At 33.8% G+C, this 26,335-nt stretch overlaps 2 protein-coding genes across 2 annotated transcripts; both read right to left on the reverse strand.

Annotated features, from left to right (window-relative positions):
* Positions 1-2,898: 2,898 nt before the first annotated feature.
* On the reverse strand, positions 2,899-5,818 carry LOC143187745 (uncharacterized). Its single transcript, XM_076391962.1, has 2 exons — positions 4,409-5,818; positions 2,899-3,047 (listed from the first exon to the last, which is right to left on the reverse strand). Exons 1-2 carry the CDS (start codon positions 5,059-5,061, stop codon positions 3,032-3,034), a joined length of 669 nt encoding a protein of 222 aa, XP_076248077.1. The 5' UTR covers positions 5,062-5,818; the 3' UTR covers positions 2,899-3,031.
* Positions 5,297-10,612, reverse strand: LOC143187744 (uncharacterized). The gene is made up of 2 exons (XM_076391961.1): positions 5,664-10,612; positions 5,297-5,354 (listed from the first exon to the last, which is right to left on the reverse strand). Exons 1-2 carry the CDS (start codon positions 10,610-10,612, stop codon positions 5,297-5,299), a joined length of 5,007 nt encoding a protein of 1,668 aa, XP_076248076.1.
* Between the last annotated feature and the right edge of the window lie 15,723 nt (positions 10,613-26,335).

The following is a 26,335-nucleotide window of genomic DNA, read 5'->3' on the forward strand; positions in this document are numbered from 1 at the left end:
TTATGGCTATTATAATGATTATTACGATTATTTCCAAGTTCATTATTTTTATTATTACGACTATTATGATTATTATGGCTATTATGACTATTATAGTTGTTAGGGGTAGTATAATGTATATTATGATTTTTTCCGTACCTATTATGGTTATTATTATGATTATTATGATTATTACGGATCTTGGTATAATTATCATGGATATTATGATCATCATTAAGATTATTATGGTTACTATGATTATTGTGATTATTGCTATGCTTATTAACATTTCTATTACGATTATTACGATTATTGTAGTTATTATTATGATCACTATGATTATTATGGTTGTTAGTATGATTATTAGGATCAACATTCAGATTATTATGGCTATTATGATTTTTATGGTTATTATTGCTATTATGATGATAAATATCATTATTTCCATGTTTATTACGGTTATTATTATCACTATTATGATTATTATAGTTATTATGATTATTATGGTTACTATGGCTAGTATAACGGTTATTATGATTATTTCAAAGCTTATTATGGTTATTACTATAATTATTATGATTATTATGGTTATTATGATTATTATGGTTACTATGGCTAGTATAACGGTTATTATGATTATTTCAAAGCTTATTATGTTTATTATTATGGTTACTATGCTTATTATGGATCTTGGTATAATTATGATGAATATAATGATCATCATTAAGATCATTATGGTTATTGCGATTATTATGACTATTATGATTATTCTAGTTATTATGATTATAATGCTTATTATGGCTAGTATAAAGGTTATTATGATTATTTCAAAGCTTATTATGTTTATTATTATGATTACTCTGATTATTATTTGTCTTAGTATAATTATGGTGAATATTATGGTCATCATTGAGATCATTATGGTTATTAATGTGATTATGGTTATTACGTTAATAATAACCATTATTAAGATTATTTCCATGACTATTCTGTTTATTATGAAGATTACTATGATCATTATGATTGTTAGTATGATTATTATGACCACCATTCTGATTATTACGGCTATTCTGATTTTTATTGCTATTATGGCTATTATAATGATTATTACGATTATTTCCAAGTTCATTATTGTTATTATTACGACTATTATGATTATTATGGCTATTACGACTATTATAGTTGTTAGGGGTAGTATAATGTATATTATGATTATTTCCGAACTCATTATGGTTATATTTTGATTATTATGCTTATTACGGATCTTGATGTAATTATCATGAATATTATGATCATCATTAAGATTATTACGGTTAGTATCATTATTGTGATTATTGCTAAGCTTATTAACATTACAATTACGATTATAATGATAATTGTAGTTATTATGATGATCACTATGATCATTATGGTTGTTAGTATGATTATTATGATCACCATTCTGATTATTATGGCTGTTGTGATTTTTATGGCTATTATGACTGTTATAATGATTATTACGATTATTTCCAAGTTCATTATGGTTATTATTACGACTATAATGATTATTATGGCTATTATGACTATTATGGTTGTTATGGCTGGTATAAAGTATATTATGATTATTTCCGAACCTATTATGGTTATTATTATGATTATTATGATTATTACGGGTCTTGGTATAATTATCATGGATATTATGATCATCATTAAGATCATTATGGTTACTCTGATTATTGTGATTATTGCTGTGCTTATTAACATTACGATTACGATTATTATGATTATTGTAGTTATTATGATGATCACTATGACTATTATGGCTGTTAGTATGATTATTATGATCAACATTCAGATTATTATGGCTATTATGATTTTTATGGTTATTATTGCTATTATAATGATAAATATGATTATTTCCAAGTTTATTATGGTTATTATTGTGACTATTATGATTATTATAGTTATTATGATTATTATGATTATTATGGCTAGTATAATGCTTATTATGATTATTTCCAAGCTTATTTTGGTTATTATTATAATTATTATGATGAGTATGGTTATTATGATTATTATGGCTACTATGGCTAGTATAACGGTTATTATGATTATTTCAAAGCTTATTATGTTTATTATTATGGTTACTATGATTATTATGGATCTTGGTATAATTATGATGATTATAATGATCATCATTAGGATCATTATGGTTATTGCGATTATTATGACTATTATGATTACTCTAGTTATTATGATTATTATGCTTATTATGGCTAGTATAAAGGTTATTATGATTATTTCAAAGCTTATTATGCTTATTATTATGATTACTCTGATTATTATATGTCTAGGTATAATTATGATGAATATTATGGTCATCATTAAGATCATTATGGTTATTACGTTAATAATAATGATTATTAAGATTATTTCCATTACTATTCTGTTTATTATGATGATTACTATGATCATTATGGTTGTTAGTATGATTATTATGATCACCATTCAGATTATTATGGCAATTGTGATTTTTATGTCTATTATGGCTATTGTAATGATTATTACGATTATTTCCAAGTTCATTATGGTTATTATTACGACTATTATGATTGTTATGGCTATTATGACTATTATGGTTGTTAGGGCTAGTATAAAGTATATTATGATTATTTCCGAACACATTAGGGTTATTATTATGATTATTATGATTATTACGGATCTTGGTATAATTATCATGGATATTATGATCATCATTAAGATTATTATGGTTACTATGATTATTGTGATTATTGCTATGCTTATTAACATTACAATTACGATTATTATGATTATTGTAGTTGTTGGAATCGCTTAAAATAAGGGATCCAACGGAGGTCCGGATGAGGTGAGATTGAGGGGATACGAAAGAAAACGAAGACACGAGTTTTATATTTTGTCGGCCCTGAAAAGGGCTTTGAAACGACGTTTATTTAGCTTCTGTGTAGGGGCTGGGCGCTGGCTCCGGTCCTCGTCGGCTGGAAAGGACGGCGGCGGATCGGAGGGCCTTGGCTGGTGGTGACGCCGGCTCCCCTTAGCGACGTTGACGTCTGAAAAAGAGAGATAGCGGCGGAACCGCGGCGGTAAGCAAGAGTGTAAATCTGGCTATACCAAAGATTCCCAACTCCAGGCTGCGCTCGCGAGCCTATTTGGAGGGGATAGCAAAACCTTGCCTGTAACGCAAAGGTAATGCAGTGGACTGTATTATCGACTCTTCTTCTGGCGCGAAGAAGAAGTCGATGAACGAGTGGCTTGAGAGGAGGAGGGACCTCTTCTCTTCGCCTTGCACCTTTTGGAAAGGTTCGTTCCGTACGAATCCAAGTAATTTAGGGATTCGTGAGCGGAGGGACACGCTATAACCAGCGAATTGCTGGTCCTGGAGGCTGAGGACGGCCAGAGGCTCGGCGACTCCGTTCACCTTACCGTGTGCTTCTATTCGTCACACGGGGGTTGCTACTAAACGGGGTGGCAGAGCACGAGTAACGCAGAGGTGATAGGCACGTACGTTATCTCTCTCTGTTGTAACCCGTCTCTCAGGGATCCAACAGGCAGCGGCCTTTGTTGCTCCGAGACGAAACGAGACTCAGAGAATCAGGGCAGGCCCCGATTCCAAGAGTGCAAATCTCGATCAATTGTCTCCTAAAACAAACCAGGTGCTCTTTCGTACGTATTATACGTACGAATCGAGCAGAGTTTCCTAGTCTGTCGGCGACAGAGGTTCAGCTTTTTAGAGCTAGTGAGATTTCAAGTGTCTGGTAACCAAACTACTTGAAATCTGAAAACTGGCGAGCTGAGAGGCGCTTGACGTACGGTCGCACTGACTGCGTCAAGCTTGATTGTCGAAAGACGACTGGGGCGAGAGCCGCGCGTGTCTCCGCGAAGCGGAAGACGTGCCAAATTTTACCACTACGCGGCGCTCACAAATTATCTTTTGTCTCGTGCTAATGTAGTACGATGTACTCTCTCTCTCCTTCAGGCTCCGATGTCCCCACTCGACATCGAGCCTGGAGTTCAAACCCGTTGCTCGACAACGCTTACTTTGTTTGAACTTTAATTTTGACGACAAAAACAAGTCATACGACAGCTGATCGTGTTTTGCTGCTAGGACAACGTATGCTCCGACCGAAGGCCACCTTCGGTCGGTCACGTATACCAACAAATTACGAATCTCGCGGACGAGCCAAATGCCCGTTATATAACCGCTTTTTAAACATACCGCCCCCCTTGCACGGTCCGTGCAACGGAGAATCGGTAATGCTCTGTCGTATGCACATCGTAACGCGAGACTCGAAAGACTAATACTTTCTTCGCGAATGAGAGAGAGAGGTGCTGCAAGTGAAGTTCAATTGAAGTGAACTCACTCGCAGCGTTGTCGTATATTCAATCAAAATATAAATTCAATTGAACTTACTTATGCGCTGGTGGAGACGCGCTCTGCTGCGGGTGTAGCTGCTGCTGTTGCTGCAGCAGCCGCATCGAGGTTTCCACCGCGATGCCGACTGCTGCGCGCGTCAGCTCCTCTAACGTCGGTCCTTGAGGCCGGGGTGGTCGCCGGGTGCGGCTGGCAATCGGGGAGGGCCTAGCCGCCACCAAGGCCCTGGATGTCGTCGGTGCTTGTGCCTGTTGACGGTTATCCTCCCTCGCCTTTGGTCGGGGCCTGTTGGGCGTCCTCCCGCCCGCTTGGCTCGCTGCAGCCGCGGGGGCGGTACTCTTTTCTTGGCCTCTCGGCGTTGGGGGGTCCACCGCCGGCCGCCAAAGCAGTGAAGTTAATCGCTGCTCCCGGTCCCATCTGAGGGCGTACCGCCCTCCTGGGACGGTGCAGCGATACCGCCGCGTGGTGCGCGGAATGTGCTCCGGCACCCTGAGCTGTACTGGGCCCATTCTTGGTGGGCCGATGGTTATTGTCCACTCCTCTTGAGTGGTTTCTTGTACTGCTTCCTGGTGCGACTTCTCCAGTGGCGAGGGTGTACGCGTCTCTTGCTGGAGAGCCTGCTCCCCAATCTTCAAACAGCGATCAAAGGTCGCCGAGATTTGGTTCTGCGTGTTTTGTGTGTCGCTTTCCATTGCTTGATTTCTACTGACTCGGCCGGCGCGACGCTCACAACCGATTTCGGTAGCGCCCGCGATTTCGCGGGGGCGCTTTTTCCCTTGGAGAGATAGAGACGGAAATACTTCGTCTCCCCTCCCAAGGGGATTGGGGGTCAAGGAAGAGGGGGTCCCGATCGTTCGATTTTCTTCTAGAACAATCGGTCTCACCTTGGTGTCTCCCTGGTTTTTTCCGAAAATTCTTTACAGGTGTTTATTTTGCCCGCTCGACCTCGGCGCCGGTCGTCGTAGCGGGCTCATCCACGGGTAACCTACACATCCTTGTGATGGGGCGTGTGTAAGTTGACTTTGCGGTACGTACTTTTACCACACGTACATTTCCGTCTTTCCCCGGGAACACCTCCTCAATTCTTCCCATCTCCCACTGGTTGGGGGGAAGAAGAGGATTCTGCACTAGCACCAGATCTCCTGGTTGCAGTTGCAGTTGGGTGGTGCGCCACTTGTAGCGATTTTGGAGGTGCGTGAGATAATCGCGCGTCCAATGCCTCCACAGTTGCTCGTGGAATTTTTGAATCGCTCTCCAACGCGACAATCGCGAGAGTTTTTCATTTTCCACGGACTGCAGCGGAATCGCATTTAGTGGTCCGCCTGTCAGGAAGTGACCGGGCGTAAGAGACGCATAGTCGTCTGGGTCGTCACTCAGGGGAGCGATCGGTCGCGAGTTAAGACTCGCTTCGATCTTGCAGAGCAGCGTCTGCATTTCCTCTCCCGTGGGTGTGAACTCTCCCAACGTGCGTTTCAAATGGTGTTTCACCGATTTCACGCCGGCCTCCTGCATTCCACCGAAGTGTGGGGCACTGGGTGGATTAAACCGCCACTGAATGCCGATAGCACCGCATTTATTATGCGTGTCCGTTGCAGAAAATACTGCACGACAGTGCTGTTGTAATTCTCGATCGGCACCGACGAAATTGGTTCCATTGTCACTGAAAATGCAGGACGGGATTCCTCGTCGTGCAACAAACCGATCGAGTGCGGCTAAGAACGCGCTCGTCGTGTAGTCATGGACGAGTTCGATATGGACAGCCCTCGTAGCGTAACAAACAAACACCGCGATGTACGCTTTGTGAGCTGTTTTGCCTCGGCCCGCGGAGTCGCGGACACGGTAAGGTCCCGCGTAATCCACTCCGCAATTGTCGAATGCTCTTGACGGGCGACAGCGCTCCGGGGTCAGATGCTGCATTATTTGCGTGGACGTGTTGCCTCGCCACCTTACGCATCGCATGCATTTGTTGACCACGGTTTTCGCTGCATTTCGACAACCGAGGATCCAATAATTTTGCCTGACAGTGTGCAAGGTCAACTGCAAGCCCCCATGCAACGTATCTACGTGGCACTGCCTAATTATTAATGTCGAAACATAATGCTTAGGCAGTATTATCGGGTGCTTGGTTTCCCATGCAAGCGTCGCATTCTCCAGTCTTCCACCGACTCGCAGGACGTCCTTATCGTCGAGGAACGGGTTGAGACTTTTTAAGGGAGATTTCACAGGGATACTGCGATGATTTTTTAAGCATCGGTATTCCTCTGCGAAATGCGAGCCCTGTATATGGCGTGCGAGGCGCTCAGCTGCGTTACGCATTTCTGCCGCCTCGATTACTTGACCGGCGTTTGACCTTTGATTGACGCGCGACGGTCTTCGCCAACGAAGACAGTACGCCGTTACACGTAACAGTTTTCTCCATGATTGAAAACGGAACAGAAAATCCCATTCCGGCTTCGGAGTTGCTACGTGTGCATGCGCTACGCGCTTGCTTTCATCGGTCTCAACGGAAGCGGGTATGGCGGGCCATTGCGCTTCCGCTTCGCTCAGCCATGTCGGTCCAAACGTCCATAGGTTCGACTGCAGAAATTCTGCCGCGTCGATCCCGCGCGAATTTAAATCCGCGGGGTTCGAACGGGTCGGCACGTAACGCCATTCCGCGTTCGGGAGGGCCGTTTGGATTTTCGACACTCGGTTGGCCACTATAACCTTCCAGGTCGATGGGTGTTTTTTCAGCCAAGCTAGAGCGATCGTTGAGTCTGTCCAGCAGACTACACGATCTATTTTCATTGCAAGTGAGTCTCTCACGTGCAAGATTAGCTCGGCTAGCAGTACGGCCCCGTTCAATTCAAGAACTGGGATCGACTGTGTTTTTATTGGAGCCACTCGCGTTTTTGCCATCAACAGCGATGTAAACACACCGTTGTCTATCGTCGTCACTCTTAAATAAGTGACGGCCGAATAGGCTGCGAGCGATGCGTCACAAAATCCGTGCAGTTCCACAGAAGTCGTGTCGGCTCCATAACGGATCCATCGGGGAAGTTTCCACTGGTTCAATCTGCTCCAATCCGCACAAAATGTGTTCCACATTTTGAGCGTTTCCGCGGAAACTTGCTCGTCCCACTGGATTTTCTCCAGCCATTGGGACTGCATTAAAGTTTTCGCGCGAATCACGACTGGCGAAAGCCAGCCGAGAGGGTCGTATAATTTTGCAATTTCCGAAAACAAAGTACGCTTTGTGATCGGTGTTGCAGACGGTTGGAAACGTTGCAGATTGAAGTAGAAAAAGTCTCCTGATGGAATCCATCGCAGACCGAGTACCTTTAATTCGGAATTATCAAACAAATCAAGGTCGACTGCGTGGGAGTGCGAGCTATGTGGAATATTGCCTAATAAATCTGGCGAATTTCCAGCCCACTTACGAAGGTTAAATCCACCTTGCTGTAAGAGCTCGCACGTTTGTTTACGGATTTGCTCCAACAATAGTTTGTCCGGAGCTCCCATAAACACGTCGTCAACATAGACGTCCTTCTCGAGGATAGGAGCGGCGAGCGGGAAGCGGTCGCCGTCCTGTTTTTTCAGCTCGAGAAGCGTTCGCATCGATAAATATGGGGCACACGCCGTACCGTAGGTCACGGTTTTTAACTCGAACGCTATATTTCGTTCGGTTTCTGGCGTGCGCCACACGATGCATTGGAATCGACGATCCTCTGCAGCTACGAGAATTTGTCGAAACATTTTCTCTATATCTGCTACTAGCACGTATTGATACAGACGCCACCGCGTTAATACAGCGGTGATATCGTTCTGTAGCTTCGGTCCTACGTGGAGGATGTCGTTCAGCGAGCGTCCGCCCGCTGTTTTACTGGAAGCGTTAAACACGACGCGCAGCTTCGTCGTAGCGCTTTCCGTTCGAACAACCGCTCTATGTGGAATGTAGAGTCGTGTCTTGTCGAGGAACTCTAGGCGAGTCATATGACTCAACGACTCATATTCAGTGAGAAACTCACTGTATTCCCTCATGAGGGTTGGATCCAGGTCCAGTTTTTTCCTTAACCTAGTCAACGCGGAGAGAGCTATTGGAAGAGATTCTCCCAACAGCTCGTCCGGGTTTTCGTGGTTGAAGGGCAACCGAACGATGAATCGTCCCGTCGCGTCTCGCGCGACGGTTTTTGCGAAGTATTCTTCGCATTCGTCCTCGGCCTTGGTATTCACCAATTTCGAGGGAATCTCCTCTATCTCCCAGAACCTTCGTATCGCTTTGTCGAGCGATTCGAGGACGGTGCAATGCAGCGTCCTCACGGGGTTTGGGGAAGAGGTGGCTGCGTCGACCGGGCCTGACAGTATCCAGCCTAAAGCTGTTTCCTGCGCGATCGGCCCTCGCTTACCGAATCGCCGAAGCCCTGGTCGAATGATACTCGCATATGTCCCAGCTCCGATCAGCACCTCTATTGGGCGGTCTGAAGCGGGGTCAGGATCCGCGAGTGTCAGTTCACGCAACGCGGTGTATTCCGGCACGTGAACCGACGGCGGGGCATACGAGGTGATTCGGGACACCACGTATGCACTGGTGCGGAACGCCTCCTCAGTGCAACGTGTCGAACCGAACTCGATATCCACGCTATATTTTATATCCTGGGCTTTTCCGCCCCCCAAGCCCGTAACTGTGGCTGGGGTTTTCCTTCTCGCGAGTCGCAAGTCATTTGCGAGGTTCGCGGAAATGAAGGAGGCTTCCGAGCCCTGGTCTATGAGTGCACGCGCGATGCGCGTCGTGCCTCCCTTTCCTGTGACTCGCACATTTGCCGTCGCCAGAAACACAGCTGGTGTTCCGCTCTCCGTCGCACTACAGTGCGACGTCACGTCGGCGCTTGATGTAGAAGCACGAGATTTCGTGTTTACATTCGCGGGCTCACGTGCGGAGACGTTACTCCGTCCCGCTTCCCGCTGGCCCTGCTGTGGCTTTTTCGTCGACCGACGATTGCCTGTGCCGACTTGTGGTGCGTCAAAGTGCAGAATAGTGTGATGCTTCTTACTGCACTTTGTACACGCTGCGTTCTTAGGGCAGCGCGCGACTGTGTGAGTCGAAGCGAGACAGTTTATACACGACTGATTCGCTTTAATATAATGGAAGCGCAATTCAGGCGTGAGCAGCTTGAACTTTTTGCACGTTGTAATTCCGTGCGTCAGTCCGCAGAATGTACACTCCAAGGTTGGACCGGGAGAGCTTTCGACTACGGCGTTATGTTGCCGTATGCGAGGTTTTGACGTGGGGTCAACCGCTTGTTTTTGTACCGGGTTGATCAGCACGTGCAGTCTGTGCTCTTGCTCCCTGAGAAAATCCAACATCTCATTAAATGAGGGGATTTCTTGGTTGAGCTTTTGCGTGCCCTCCCATTCCCATTCTAGGGATTGGTCCAACTTAGATTTTATCAGGATGACCAACACGTCGCTGTAATGCTCTACCTTGCGCCCCAGCTTCTGGAGCGCGGCGAGCGTTTGTTTCCAGCCGACGGTGACCTGTTGCAGGCTTTCTATGTCGCCCGTCCTGATCGGCTTCAGCTTCGTGAATGTTGCGAGAAGCTGAAGCACCATGCGACGTGGGTTCCCGAATTGTTCGGTCAGGGTATCCCACGCCGGCTTGAAATTGCGATCCGCAATTTCAAGCGTGGCAATCGATGCGAGTGCCTCTCCTTCCAAGCAGCCGTTCAGATATTGCAAACGTTGCGCATCTGACAACCGTTGATCTTTGATTATGCTGGCGGTGAACAGATCCGCAAAGTGACACCACTTTCGCGGATCTCCGCTAAATCTCGGTAAATTCTGCTTGGGAAGCTCAAGCGTACTAGGCTGGCCGGTTGCTCCGGCACCCGCGGTATTCCCGGGGTTGCCGAATCCAGCCGATTCCTTTTCCTGTATGAGGCTGTCCAATTCCGTCATCAGGAAGTTCTGAGCTTCATGGAACGCATCTTCTGCATCATCCATCGTGCTCTCGCCGAAGAAGGGTATGACCTTCCGTTTGCTGTCAGGGACCTCCTTTTTGAGCTGTTTAACTCGCTCTTGGATGTCCCTCCAAACGTCAGTTACATACTCCAACTTCTGCTTGAGGAGAGAGATGGTATAATTATTTCGCCCCTTTTTCTTCAGATTAGTCACGAGTCGGGTCATTCCCCGAATTCGTGACTGAATATCCTCCATCTCGACCTCCAGGGCAGGAAGAGTCAACTGCTCCTTTACGGGGTTCGACATGGTGATATACTTCGAGAGGTAAACACTGCTCGAAGGTCAACCTGAAGTGATCGTTTCTTTCACCCTTTCTCAACCTTTCAATCCGGCTCGAAGGACCTTATGTTGGAATCGCTTAAAATAAGGGATCCAACGGAGGTCCGGATGAGGTGAGATTGAGGGGATACGAAAGAAAACGAAGACACGAGTTTTATATTTTGTCGGCCCTGAAAAGGGCTTTGAAACGACGTTTATTTAGCTTCTGTGTAGGGGCTGGGCGCTGGCTCCGGTCCTCGTCGGCTGGAAAGGACGGCGGCGGATCGGAGGGCCTTGGCTGGTGGTGACGCCGGCTCCCCTTAGCGACGTTGACGTCTGAAAAAGAGAGATAGCGGCGGAACCGCGGCGGTAAGCAAGAGTGTAAATCTGGCTATACCAAAGATTCCCAACTCCAGGCTGCGCTCGCGAGCCTATTTGGAGGGGATAGCAAAACCTTGCCTGTAACGCAAAGGTAATGCAGTGGACTGTATTATCGACTCTTCTTCTGGCGCGAAGAAGAAGTCGATGAACGAGTGGCTTGAGAGGAGGAGGGACCTCTTCTCTTCGCCTTGCACCTTTTGGAAAGGTTCGTTCCGTACGAATCCAAGTAATTTAGGGATTCGTGAGCGGAGGGACACGCTATAACCAGCGAATTGCTGGTCCTGGAGGCTGAGGACGGCCAGAGGCTCGGCGACTCCGTTCACCTTACCGTGTGCTTCTATTCGTCACACGGGGGTTGCTACTAAACGGGGTGGCAGAGCACGAGTAACGCAGAGGTGATAGGCACGTACGTTATCTCTCTCTGTTGTAACCCGTCTCTCAGGGATCCAACAGGCAGCGGCCTTTGTTGCTCCGAGACGAAACGAGACTCAGAGAATCAGGGCAGGCCCCGATTCCAAGAGTGCAAATCTCGATCAATTGTCTCCTAAAACAAACCAGGTGCTCTTTCGTACGTATTATACGTACGAATCGAGCAGAGTTTCCTAGTCTGTCGGCGACAGAGGTTCAGCTTTTTAGAGCTAGTGAGATTTCAAGTGTCTGGTAACCAAACTACTTGAAATCTGAAAACTGGCGAGCTGAGAGGCGCTTGACGTACGGTCGCACTGACTGCGTCAAGCTTGATTGTCGAAAGACGACTGGGGCGAGAGCCGCGCGTGTCTCCGCGAAGCGGAAGACGTGCCAAATTTTACCACTACGCGGCGCTCACAAATTATCTTTTGTCTCGTGCTAATGTAGTACGATGTACTCTCTCTCTCCTTCAGGCTCCGATGTCCCCACTCGACATCGAGCCTGGAGTTCAAACCCGTTGCTCGACAACGCTTACTTTGTTTGAACTTTAATTTTGACGACAAAAACAAGTCATACGACAGCTGATCGTGTTTTGCTGCTAGGACAACGTATGCTCCGACCGAAGGCCACCTTCGGTCGGTCACGTATACCAACAAATTACGAATCTCGCGGACGAGCCAAATGCCCGTTATATAACCGCTTTTTAAACAGTAGTTATTATGATGATCACTATGATTATTATGGTTGTTAGTATGATTATTAGGATCAACATTCAGATTATTATGGCTATTATGATTTTTATGGTTATTATTGCTATTATACTGATAAATATGATTATTTCTAAGTTTATTACGGTTATTATTATGACTATTATGATTATTATAGTTATTATGATTATTATGGTTACTATGGCTAGTATAACGGTTATTATGATTATTTCAAAGCTTATTATGTTTATTATTATGGTTACTATGATTATTATGGATCTTGGTATAATTATGATGAATATTATGGTCATCATTAAGATCAGTATGGTTATTACGATGATTATGGTTATTACGATAATCATAATGATTATTAAGATTATTTCCATGTCTATACTGTTTATTATGAAGATTACTATGATCATTATGATTGTTAGTATGATTATTATGACCACCATTCAGATTATTACGGCTATTGTGATTTTTATTGCTATTATGGCTATTATAATGATTATTACGATTATTTCCAAGTTCATTATTGTTATTAATACGACTATTATGATTATTATGGCTATTACGACTATTATAGTTGTTAGGGGTAGTATAATGTATATTATGATTATTTCCGAACCTATTATGGTTATTATTATGATTATTATGATTATTACGGATCTTGGTATAATTATCATGGATATTATGATCATCATTAAGATTATTATGGTTTCTATGATTATTGTGATTATTGCTATTCTTATTAACACTACTATTACGATTACTATGATTATTGTAGTTATTATGATGATCACTATGATTATTATGGCTGTCAGTATGATGATTATGATCAACATTCAGATTATTATGGCTATTATGATTTTTATGGTTATTATTGCTATTATAATGATAAATATGATTATTTCCAAGTTTATTATGGTTATTATTATGACTACTATGATTATTATAGTTATTATGATTATTATGATTATTATGGCTAGTATAATGCTTATGATGATTATTTCCAAGCTTATTATGGTTATTAATATAATTATTATGATGATTATGATTATTATCATTATTATGGCTTCTATGGCTAGTATAACGGTTATTATGATTATTTCAAAGCTTATGATGTTTATTATTATGGTTACTATGATTATTATGGATCTTGGTATAATTATGATGAATATAATGATAATCATTAAGATCATTATGGTTATTGCGATTATTATGACTATTATGATTACTCTAGTTATTATGATTATTATGGTTATTATGGCTAGTATGAAGGTTATTATGATTATTTCAAAGCTTATTATGCTTATTATTATGATTATTCTGATTATTATATGTCTAGGTATAATTATGATGTATATTATGGTCATCATTAAGATTATTATGGTTATTACGTTAATAATAATGATTATTAAGATTATTATCATGACTATTCCGTTTATTATGATGATTGGTATGATCATTATGATTGTTAGTATGATTATTATGATCACCATTCTGATTATTATGGCTATTGTGATTTTTATGGCTATTATGACTATTATAATGATTATTACCATTATTTCCAAGTTCATTATTGTTATTATTACGACTATTATGATTATTATGGCTATTATGGCTATTATGGTTGTTATGGCAAGTATAATGTATATTATGATTATTTCCGAACACATTAGGGTTATTATTATGATTATTATGATTATTACGGATCTTGGTATAATTATCATGGATATTATGATCATCATTAAGATCATTATGGTTATTGCGATTATTATGACTATTATGATTATTCTAGTTATTATGATTATTATGGTTATTATGGCTAGTATAACGGTTATTATGATTATTTCAAAGCTTATTTCGTTTATTATTATGATTACTCTGGATTATTATCTGTCTTAGTATAATTATGATGAATATTATGGTCATCATTAGGATCATTATGGTTATTACGATGATTATGGTTATTACGATAATCATAATGATTATTAAGGTTATTTCCATGACTATTCTGTTTATTATGATGATTACTATGATCATTATGATTGTTAGTATGATTATTAGGACCACCATTCAGATTATTACGGCTATTGTGATTTTTATTGCTATTATGGCTATTATAATGATTATTACGATTATTTCCAAGTTCACTATTGTTATTATTACGACTATTATGATTATTATGGCTATTATGACTATTATAGTTGTTAGGGGTAGTATAATGTATATTATGATTATTTCCGAACCTATTATGGTTATTATTATGATTATTATGATTATTACGGATCTTGGTATAATTATCATGGATATTATGATCATCATTAAGGTTATTATGGTTTCTATGATTATTGTTATTATTGCTATGCTTATTAACATTACAATTACGATTATTATGATTATTGTAGTTATTATGATGATCACTATGATTATTATGGCTGTTAGTATGATTATTATGATCAACATTCAGATTATTATGGCTATTATGATTTTTATGGTTATTATTGCTATTATAATGGTAAATATGATTATTTCCAAGCTTATTATGGTTATTATTATGACTATTATGATTATTATAGTTATTATGATTATTATGGCTAGTATAATGCTTAAAATGATTATTTCCAAGCTTATTATGGTTATTACTATAATTATTAAGATTATTATGGTTATTATGATTATTATGGTTGCTATGGCTTGTATAACGGTTATTATGATTATTTCAAAGCTTATTATGTTTATTATTATTGTTACTATGCTTATTATGGATCTTGGTATAATCATGATGAATATAATGATCATCATTAAGATCATTATGGTTATTGCGATTATTATGACTATTATGATTACTCTAGTTATTATGATTATTATGGTTATTATGGCTAGTATGAAGGTTATTATGATTATTTCAAGGTTACTATGCTTATTATTATGATTATTCGGATTATTATATGTCTAGGTATAATTATGATGTATATTATGGTCATCATTAAGATTATTATGGTTATTACGTTAATAATAATTATTATTAAGATTATTTCCATGACTATTCTGTTTATGATGATGATTACCATGATCATTATGGTTGCTAGTAGGATTATTATGATCACCATTCTGATTATTATGGCTATTGTTGTTTTTATGGCTATTATGACTATTATAATGATTATTACCACTATTTCCAAGTTCATTATTGTTATTATTACGACTATTATGATTATTATGGCTATTATGACTATTATGGTTGTTATGGCAAGTATAATGTATATTATGATTATTTCCGAACACATTAGGGTTATTATTATGATTATTATGATTATTACGGATCTTGGTATAATTATCATGGATATTATGATCATCATTAAGATTATTATGGTTACTATGATTATTGTGATTATTGCTATGCTTATTAACATTACAATTACGATTATTATGATTATTGTAGTTATTATGATGATCACTATTATTATTATGGTTATTAGTATGATTATTAGGATCAACATTCAGATTATTATTGCTATTATGATTTTTATGGTTATTATTGCTATTATAATGATAAATATGACTATTTCCAAGTTTATTATGGTTATTATTATGACTATTATGATTATTATAGTTATTATGATTATTATGGATACTATGGCTAGTATAACGTTTATTATGATTATTTCAAAGCTTATTATGTTTATTGTTATGGTTACTATGATTATTATGGATCTTGGTATAATTATGACGTATATTATGGTCATCATTAAGATCATTATGGTTATTACGATGATTACGGTTATTACGATAATCATAATGATTATTAAGATTATTTCCATGACTATTCTGTTTATTATGATGATTACTATGATCATTATGGTTGTTAGTATGATTATTATGACCACCATTCAGATTATAACGGCTATTGTGATTTTTATTGCTATTATGGCTATTATAATGATTATTACGATTATTTCCAAGTTCATTATTTTTATTATTACGACTATTATGATTATTATGGCTATTATGACTATTATAGTTGTTAGGGGTAGTATAATGTATATTATGATTTTTTCCGTACCTATTATGGTTATTATTATGATTATTATGATTATTACGGATCTTGGTATAATTATCATGGATATTATGATCATCATTAAGATTATTATGGTTTCTATGATTATTGTGATTATTGCTATGCTTATTAACATTACAATTACGATTATTATGATAATTATAGTTATTATGATGATCACTATGATTATTATGTCTGTTAGTATGATTATTATGATCAACATTCAGATTATTATGGCAATTATGATTTTTATGGTTATTATTGCTATTATAATGATAAATATGATTATTTCCAAGTTTATTACGGTTCTTATTATGACTATTATGATTATTATATTTATTATGATTATTATGGTTACTATGGCTAGTATAACGGTTATTATGATTATTTCAAAGCTTATTATGTTTATTATTATGGTTACTATGATTATTATGGATCTTGGTATGATTATGATGAATATAATGATCATCATTAAGATCATTATGGTTATTGCGATTATTATGACTATTATGATTACTCTAGTTATTATGATTATTATGGTTATTATGGCTAGTATAAAGGTTATTATGATTATTTCAAAGCTTATTATGCTTATTATTATGATTACTCTGATTATTATATGTCTAGTAATAATTATGATGAATATTATGGTCATCATTAAGATCATTATGGTTATTACGTTAATAATAATGATTATTAGATTATTTCCATTACTATTCTGTTTATTATGATGATTACTATGATCATTATGGTTGTTAGTATGATTATTATGATCACCATTCAGATTATTATGGCTATTGTGATTTTTATTGCTATTATGGCTATTATAATGATTATTACGATTATTACCAAGTTCATTATTGTTATTAATACGACTATTATGATTATTATGGCTATTACGACTATTATAGTTGTTAGGGGTAGTATAATGTATATTATGATTATTTCCGAACCTATTATGGTTATTATTATGATTATTATGATTATTACGGATCTTGGTATAATTATGATGGATATTATGATCATCATTAAGATTATTATGGTTTCTATGATTATTGTGATTATTGCTATGCTTATTAACATTACTATTACGATTACTATGATTATTGTAGTTATTATGATGATCAGTATGATTAATATGGCTGTTAGTATGATTATTATGATCAACATTCAGATTATTATGGCTATTATGATTTTTATGGTTATTATTGCTATTATAATGATAAATATGATTATTTCCAAGTTTATTATGGTTATTATTATGACTACTATGATTATTATAGTTATTATGATTATTATGGTTACTATGGCTAGTATAACGGTTATTATGATTATTTCAAAGCTTATTATGGTTATTACTATAATTATTATGATTATTATGGTTATTATGATTATTATGGTTACTATGGCTAGTATAACGGTTATTATGATTATTTCAAAGCTTATTATGGTTATTACTATAATTATTATGATTATTATGGTTATTATGATTATTATGGTTACTATGGCTAGTATAACGGTTATTATGATTATTTCAAAGCTTATTTTGTTTTTTATTATGGTTACTATGCTTATTATGGATCTTGGTATAATTATGATGAATATCATGATCATCATTAAGATCATTATGGTTAATGCGATTATTATGACTATTATGATTATTCTAGTTATTATGATTATTATGGTTATTATGGCTAGTATAACGGTTATTATGATTATTTCAAAGCTTATTTTGTTTATTATTATGATTACTCTGATTATTATCTGTCTTAGTATAATTATGATGAATATTATGGTCATCATTGAGATCATTATGGTTATTAAGGTGATTATGGTTATTACGTTAATAATAACCATTATTAAGATTATTTCCATGACTATTCTGTTTATTATGATGATTACTATGATCATTATGGTTGTTAGTATGATTATTATGATCACCATTCTGATTATTATGGCTATTGTGATTTATATGGCTATTATGACTATTATAATGATTATTACGATTATTTCCTAGTTCATTGTTGTTATTATTACGACTATTATGATTATTATGGCTATTATGACTATTATGGTTGTTATGGCTAGTATAATGTATATTATGATTATTTCCGAACCCATTATGGTTATTATTATGATTATTATGATTATTACGGATCTTGGTATAATTATCATGGATATTATGATCATCATTAAGATTATTATGGTTACTATGGTTATTGTGATTATTGCTATGCTTATTAACATTACAATTACGATTACTATGATTATTGTAGTTACTATGATGATCACTATTACTACTATGGCTGTTAGTATGATTAGTATGATCAACATTCAGATTATTATGGCTATTACGATTTTTATGGTTATTATTGCTATTATTATGATAAATATGGCTATTTCCAAGTTTATTATGGTTATTATTATGACTACTATGATTATTATAGTTATTATGATTATTATGGCTAGTATAATGCTTATTATGACTATTTCCAAGCTTATTATGGTTAATACTATGATTATTAATATTATTATGGTTATTATGATTATTATGGTTACTATGGCTAGTATAACGGTTATTATGATTATTCCAAAGCTTATTATGTATATTATTATGGTTACTATGCTTATTATGGATCTTGGTATAATTATGATGAATATCATGATCATCATTAAGATCATTATGGTTATTGCGATTATTATGACTATTATGATTATTCTAGTTATTATGATTATTATGGTTATTATGGCTAGTATAACGGTTATTATGATTATTTCAAAGCTTATTTCGTTTATTATTATGATTACTCTGGATTATTATCTGTCTTAGTATAATTATGATGAATATTATGGTCATCATTAGGATCATTATGGTTATTACGATGATTATGGTTATTACGATAATCATAATGATTATTAAGGTTATTTCCATGACTATTCTGTTTATTATGATGATTACTATGATCATTATGATTGTTAGTATGATTATTAGGACCACCATTCAGATTATTACGGCTATTGTGATTTTTATTGCTATTATGGCTATTATAATGATTATTACCACTATTTCCAAGTTCATTATTGTTATTATTACGACTATTATGATTATTATGGCTATTATGACTATTATGGTTGTTATGGCAAGTATAATGTATATTATGATTATTTCCGAACACATTATGGTTATTATTATGATTATTATGATTATTACGGATCTTGGTATAATTATCATGGATATTATGATCATCATTAAGATTATTATGGTTACTATGATTATTGTGATTATTGCTATGCTTATTAACATTACAATTACGATTATTATGATTATTGTAGTTATTATGATGATCACTATGATTATTATGGTTATTAGTATGATTATTAGGATCAACATTCAGATTATTATTGCTATTATGATTTTTATGGTTATTATTGCTATTATAATGATAAATATGACTATTTCCAAGTTTATTATGGTTATTATTATGACTATTATGATTATTATAGTTATTATGATTATTATGGATACTATGGCTAGTATAACGTTTATTATGATTATTTCAAAGCTTATTATGTTTATTGTTATGGTTACTATGATTATTATGGATCTTGGTATAATTATGACGTATATTATGGTCATCATTAAGATCATTATGGTTATTACGATGATTACGGTTATTACGATAATCATAATGATTATTAAGATTATTTCCATGACTATTCTGTTTATTATGATGATTACTATGATCATTATGGTTGTTAGTATGATTATTATGACCACCATTCAGATTATAACGGCTATTGTGATTTTTATTGCTATTATGGCTATTATAATGATTATTACGATTATTTCCAAGTTCATTATTTTTATTATTACGACTATTATGATTATTATGGCTATTATGACTATTATAGTTGTTAGGGGTAGTATAATGTATATTATGATTTTTTCCGTACCTATTATGGTTATTATTATGATTATTATGATTATTACGGATCTTGGTATAATTATCATGGATATTATGATCATCATTAAGATTATTATGGTTTCTATGATTATTGTGATTATTGCTATGCTTATTAACATTACAATTACGATTATTATGATAATTATAGTTATTATGATGATCACTATGATTATTATGTCTGTTAGTATGATTATTATGATCAACATTCAGATTATTATGGCAATTATGATTTTTATGGTTATTATTGCTATTATAATGATAAATATGATTATTTCCAAGTTTATTACGGTTCTTATTATGACTATTATGATTATTATATTTATTATGATTATTATGGTTACTATGGCTAGTATAACGGTTATTATGATTATTTCAAAGCTTATTATGTTTATTATTATGGTTACTATGATTATTATGGATCTTGGTATGATTATGATGAATATAATGATCATCATTAAGATCATAATGGTTATTGCGATTATTATGACTATTATGATTACTCTAGTTATTATGATTATTATGGTTATTATGGCTAGTATAAAGGTTATTATGATTATTTCAAAGCTTATTATGCTTATTATTATGATTACTCTGATTATTATATGTCTAGTAATAATTATGATGAATATTATGGTCATCATTAAGATCATTATGGTTATTACGTTAATAATAATGATTATTAAGATTATTTCCATTACTATTCTGTTTATTATGATGATTACTATGATCATTATGGTTGTTAGTATGATTATTATGATCACCATTCAGATTATTATGGCTATTGTGATTTTTATTGCTATTATGGCTATTATAATGATTATTACGATTATTACCAAGTTCATTATTGTTATTAATACGACTATTATGATTATTATGGCTATTACGACTATTATAGTTGTTAGGGGTAGTATAATGTATATTATGATTATTTCCGAACCTATTATGGTTATTATTATGATTATTATGATTATTACGGATCTTGGTATAATTATCATGGATATTATGATCATCATTAAGATTATTATGGTTTCTATGATTATTGTGATTATTGCTATGCTTATTAACATTACTATTACGATTACTATGATTATTGTAGTTATTATGATGATCAGTATGATTAATATGGCTGTTAGTATGATTATTATGATCAACATTCAGATTATTATGGCTATTATGATTTTTATGGTTATTATTGCTATTATAATGATAAATATGATTATTTCCAAGTTTATTATGGTTATTATTATGACTACTATGATTATTATAGTTATTATGATTATTATGGTTACTATGGCTAGTATAACGGTTATTATGATTATTTCAAAGCTTATTATGGTTATTACTATAATTATTATGATTATTATGGTTATTATGATTATTATGGTTACTATGGCTAGTATAACGGTTATTATGATTATTTCAAAGCTTATTATGGTTATTACTATAATTATTATGATTATTATGGTTATTATGATTATTATGGTTACTATGGCTAGTATAACGGTTATTATGATTATTTCAAAGCTTATTATGTTTTTTATTATGGTTACTATGCTTATTATGGATCTTGGTATAATTATGATGAATATTATGGTCATCATTGAGATCATTATGGTTATTAAGGTGATTATGGTTATTACGTTAATAATAACCATTATTAAGATTATTTCCATGACTATTCTGTTTATTATGATGATTACTATGATCATTATGGTTGTTAGTATGATTATTATGATCACCATTCTGATTATTATGGCTATTGTGATTTATATGGCTATTATGACTATTATAATGATTATTACGATTATTTCCTAGTTCATTGTTGTTATTATTACGACTATTATGATTATTATGGCTATTATGACTATTATGGTTGTTATGGCTAGTATAATGTATATTATGATTATTTCCGAACCCATTATGGTTATTATTATGATTATTATGATTATTACGGATCTTGGTATAATTATCATGGATATTATGATCATCATTAAGATTATTATGGTTACTATGGTTATTGTGATTATTGCTATGCTTATTAACATTACAATTACGATTACTATGATTATTGTAGTTACTATGATGATCACTATTACTACTACGGCTGTTAGTATGATTAGTATGATCAACATTCAGATTATTATGGCTATTACGATTTTTATGGTTATTATTGCTATTATTATGATAAATATGGCTATTTCCAAGTTTATTATGGTTATTATTATGACTACTATGATTATTATAGTTATTATGATTATTATGGCTAGTATAATGCTTATTATGACTATTTCCAAGCTTATTATGGTTAATACTATGATTATTAATATTATTATGGTTATTATGATTATTATGGTTACTATGGCTAGTATAACGGTTATTATGATTATTCCAAAGCTTATTATGTATATTATTATGGTTACTATGCTTATTATGGATCTTGGTATAATTATGATGAATATCATGATCATCATTAAGATCATTATGGTTATTGCTATTATTATGACTATTATGATTATTCCAGTTATTATGATTATTATGGTTATTATGGCTAGTATAAAGGCTATTATGATTATTTCAAAGCTTATTATGTTTATTATTATGATTACTGTGATTATTATATGTCTTAGTATAATTATGATGAATATTATGGTCATCATTAAGATCACTATGGTTATTACGATGATTATGGTTATCACGTTAATAATAATGATTATTAAGATTATTTCCATGACTATTCTGTTTATTATGAAAATTACTATGATCATTATGGTTGTTAGTATGATTATTATGTTCACCATTCAGATTATTACGGCTATTGTGATTTTTATGGCTATTATGGCTATTGTAATGATTATTACGATTATTTCCAAGTTCATTATGGATATTATTACGACTATTATGATTATTATGGCTATTATGACTATTATGGTTGTTATGGCTAGTATAATGTATATTATGATTATTTCCGAACCCATTATGGTTATTATTATGATTATTATGATTATTACGGATCTTGGTATAATTATCATGGATATTATGATCATCATTAAGATTATTATGGTTACTATGGTTTTTGTGATTATTGCTATGCTTATTAACATTACAATTACGATTACTATGATTATTGTAGTTACTATGATGATCACTATTACTACTATGGCTGTTAGTATGATTAGTATGATCAACATTCAGATTATTATGGCTATTACGATTTTTATGGTTATTATTGCCATTAAAATGATAAATATGGCTATTTCCAAGTTTATTATGGTTATTATTATGACTACTATGATTATTATAGTTATTATGACTATTATGGCTAGTATAATGCTTATTATGACTATTTCCAAGCTTATTATGGTTAATACTATGATTATTAATATTATTATGGTTATTATGATTATTATGGTTACTATGGCTAGTATAACGGTTATTATGATTATTCCAAAGCTTATTATGTATATTATTATGGTTACTATGCTTATTATGGATCTTGGTATAATTATGATGAATATCATGATCATCATTAAGATCATTATGGTTATTGCTATTATTATGACTATTATGATTATTCCAGTTATTATGATTATTATGGTTATTATGGCTAGTATAAAGGTTATTATGATTATTTCAAAGCTTATTATGTCTATTATTATGATTACTCTGATTATTCTTTGTCTTAGTATAATTATGATGAATATTATGGTCATCATTGATATCATTATGGTTATTAAGGTGATTATGGTTATTACGTTAATAATAACGGTTATTACGATTATTTCCATAACTATTCTGTTTATTATGATGATTACTATGATCATTATGGTTGTTAGTATGGTTATTATGATCACCATTCTGATTATTATGGCTATTGTGATTTATATGGCTATTATGACTATTATAATGATTATTACGATTATTTCCTAGTTCATTGTTGTTATTATTACGACTATTATGATTATTATGGCTATTATGACTATTATGGTTGTTATGGCTAGTATAATGTATATTATGATTATTTCCGAACCCATTATGGTTATTATTATGATTATTATGATTATTACGGATCTTGGTATAATTATCATGGATATTATGATCATCATTAAGATTATTATGGTTACTATGGTTATTGTGATTATTGCTATGCTCATTAACATTACTATTACGATTACTATGATTATTGTAGTTATTATGATGATCACTATTACTACTATGGCTGTTAGTATGATTAGTAAGATCAACATTCAGATTATTATGGCTATTACGATTTTTATGGTTATTATTGCTATTATAATGATAAATATGGCTATTTCCAAGTTTATTATGGTTATTATTATGACTACTATGATTATTAAAGTTATTATGATTATTATGGCTAGTATAATGCTTATTATAATTATTTCCAAGCTTATTATGGTTAATACTATGATTATTAATATTATTATGGTTATTATGATTATTATGGTTACTATGGCTAGTATAACGGTTATTATGATTATTCCAAAGCTTATTATGTATGTTGTTATGGTTACTATGCTTATTATGGATCTTGGTATAATTATGATGAATATCATGATCATCATTAAGATCATTATGGTTATTGCTATTATTATGACTATTATGATTATTCCAGTTATTATGATTATTATGGTTATTATGGCTAGTATAAAGGTTATTATGATTATTTCAAAGCTTATTATGTTTATTATTATGATTACTCTGATTATTATTTGTCTTAGTATAATTATGATGAATATTATGGTCATCATTGGCATCGTTATGGTTATTAAGGTGATTATGGTTATTACGTTAATAATAACGGTTATTAAGATTATTTCCATGACTATTCTGTTTATTATGATGATTACTATGATCATTATGGTTGGTAGTACGATTATTATGATCACCATCCTGATTATTATGGCTATTGTGATTTTTATTGCTATTATGGCTATTATAATGATTATTACGATTATTTCCAAGTTCATTATTGTTATTATTACGACTATTATGATTATTATGGCTATTACGACTATTATAGTTGTTAGGGGTAGTATAATGTATATTATGATTATTTCCGAACCTATTATGGTTATTATTATGATTATTATGACTATTACGGATCTTGGTATAATTATCATGGATATTATGATCATCATTAAGATTATTATGGTTTCTATGATTATTGTGATTATTGCTATGCTTATTAACATTACTATTACGATTATTATTATTATTGTAGTTATTATGATGATCACTATGATTATTATGGCTGTTAGTATGATTATTATGATCAACATTCAGATTATTATGGCTATTATGATTTTTATGGTTATTATTGCCATTATAATGATAAATATGATTATTTCCAAGTTTATTATGTTTATTATTATGACTATTATGATTATTATAGTTATTATGATTATTATGATTATTATGGCTAGTATAATGCTTATGATGATTATTTCCAAGCTTATTATGGTTATTAATACAATTATTATGATGATTATGATTGTTATGATTATTATGGCTTCTATGGGTAGTATAACGGTTATTATGATTATTTCAAAGCTTATGATGTTTATTATTATGGTTACTATGCTTATTATGGATCTTGGTATAATTATGATGAATATAATGATCATCATTAAGATCATTATAGTTATTGCGATTATTATGACTATTATGATTACTCTAGTTATTATGAGTATTATGGTTATTATGGCTAGTATGAAGGTTATTATGATTATTTCAACGCTTATTATGCTTATTATTATGATTATTCTGATTATTATGTGGCTAGGTATAATTATGATGTATATTATGGTCATCATTAAGATTATTATGGTTATTACGTTAATAATAATTACTATTAAGATTATTTCCATGACTATTCTGTTTATGATGATGGTTACCATGATCATTATGGTTGCTAGTATGATTATTATGATCACCATTCTGATTATTGTGGCTATTGTGATTTTTATGGCTATTATGACTATTATAATGATTATTACCACTATTCCCAAGTTCATTATTGTTATTATTACGACTATTATGATTATTATGGCTGTTATGATTATTATGGATCTTATGGCTAGTATAATGTATATTATGATTATTTCCGAACCCATTATGATTATTATTATGATTATTATGATTATTACGGATCTTGGTATAGTTATCA

The sequence above is a fragment of the Calliopsis andreniformis genome, unplaced genomic scaffold (assembly GCF_051401765.1).
Source record: "Calliopsis andreniformis isolate RMS-2024a unplaced genomic scaffold, iyCalAndr_principal scaffold0211, whole genome shotgun sequence".
NCBI classification, from domain to species: Eukaryota; Metazoa; Arthropoda; class Insecta; order Hymenoptera; family Andrenidae; genus Calliopsis; species Calliopsis andreniformis.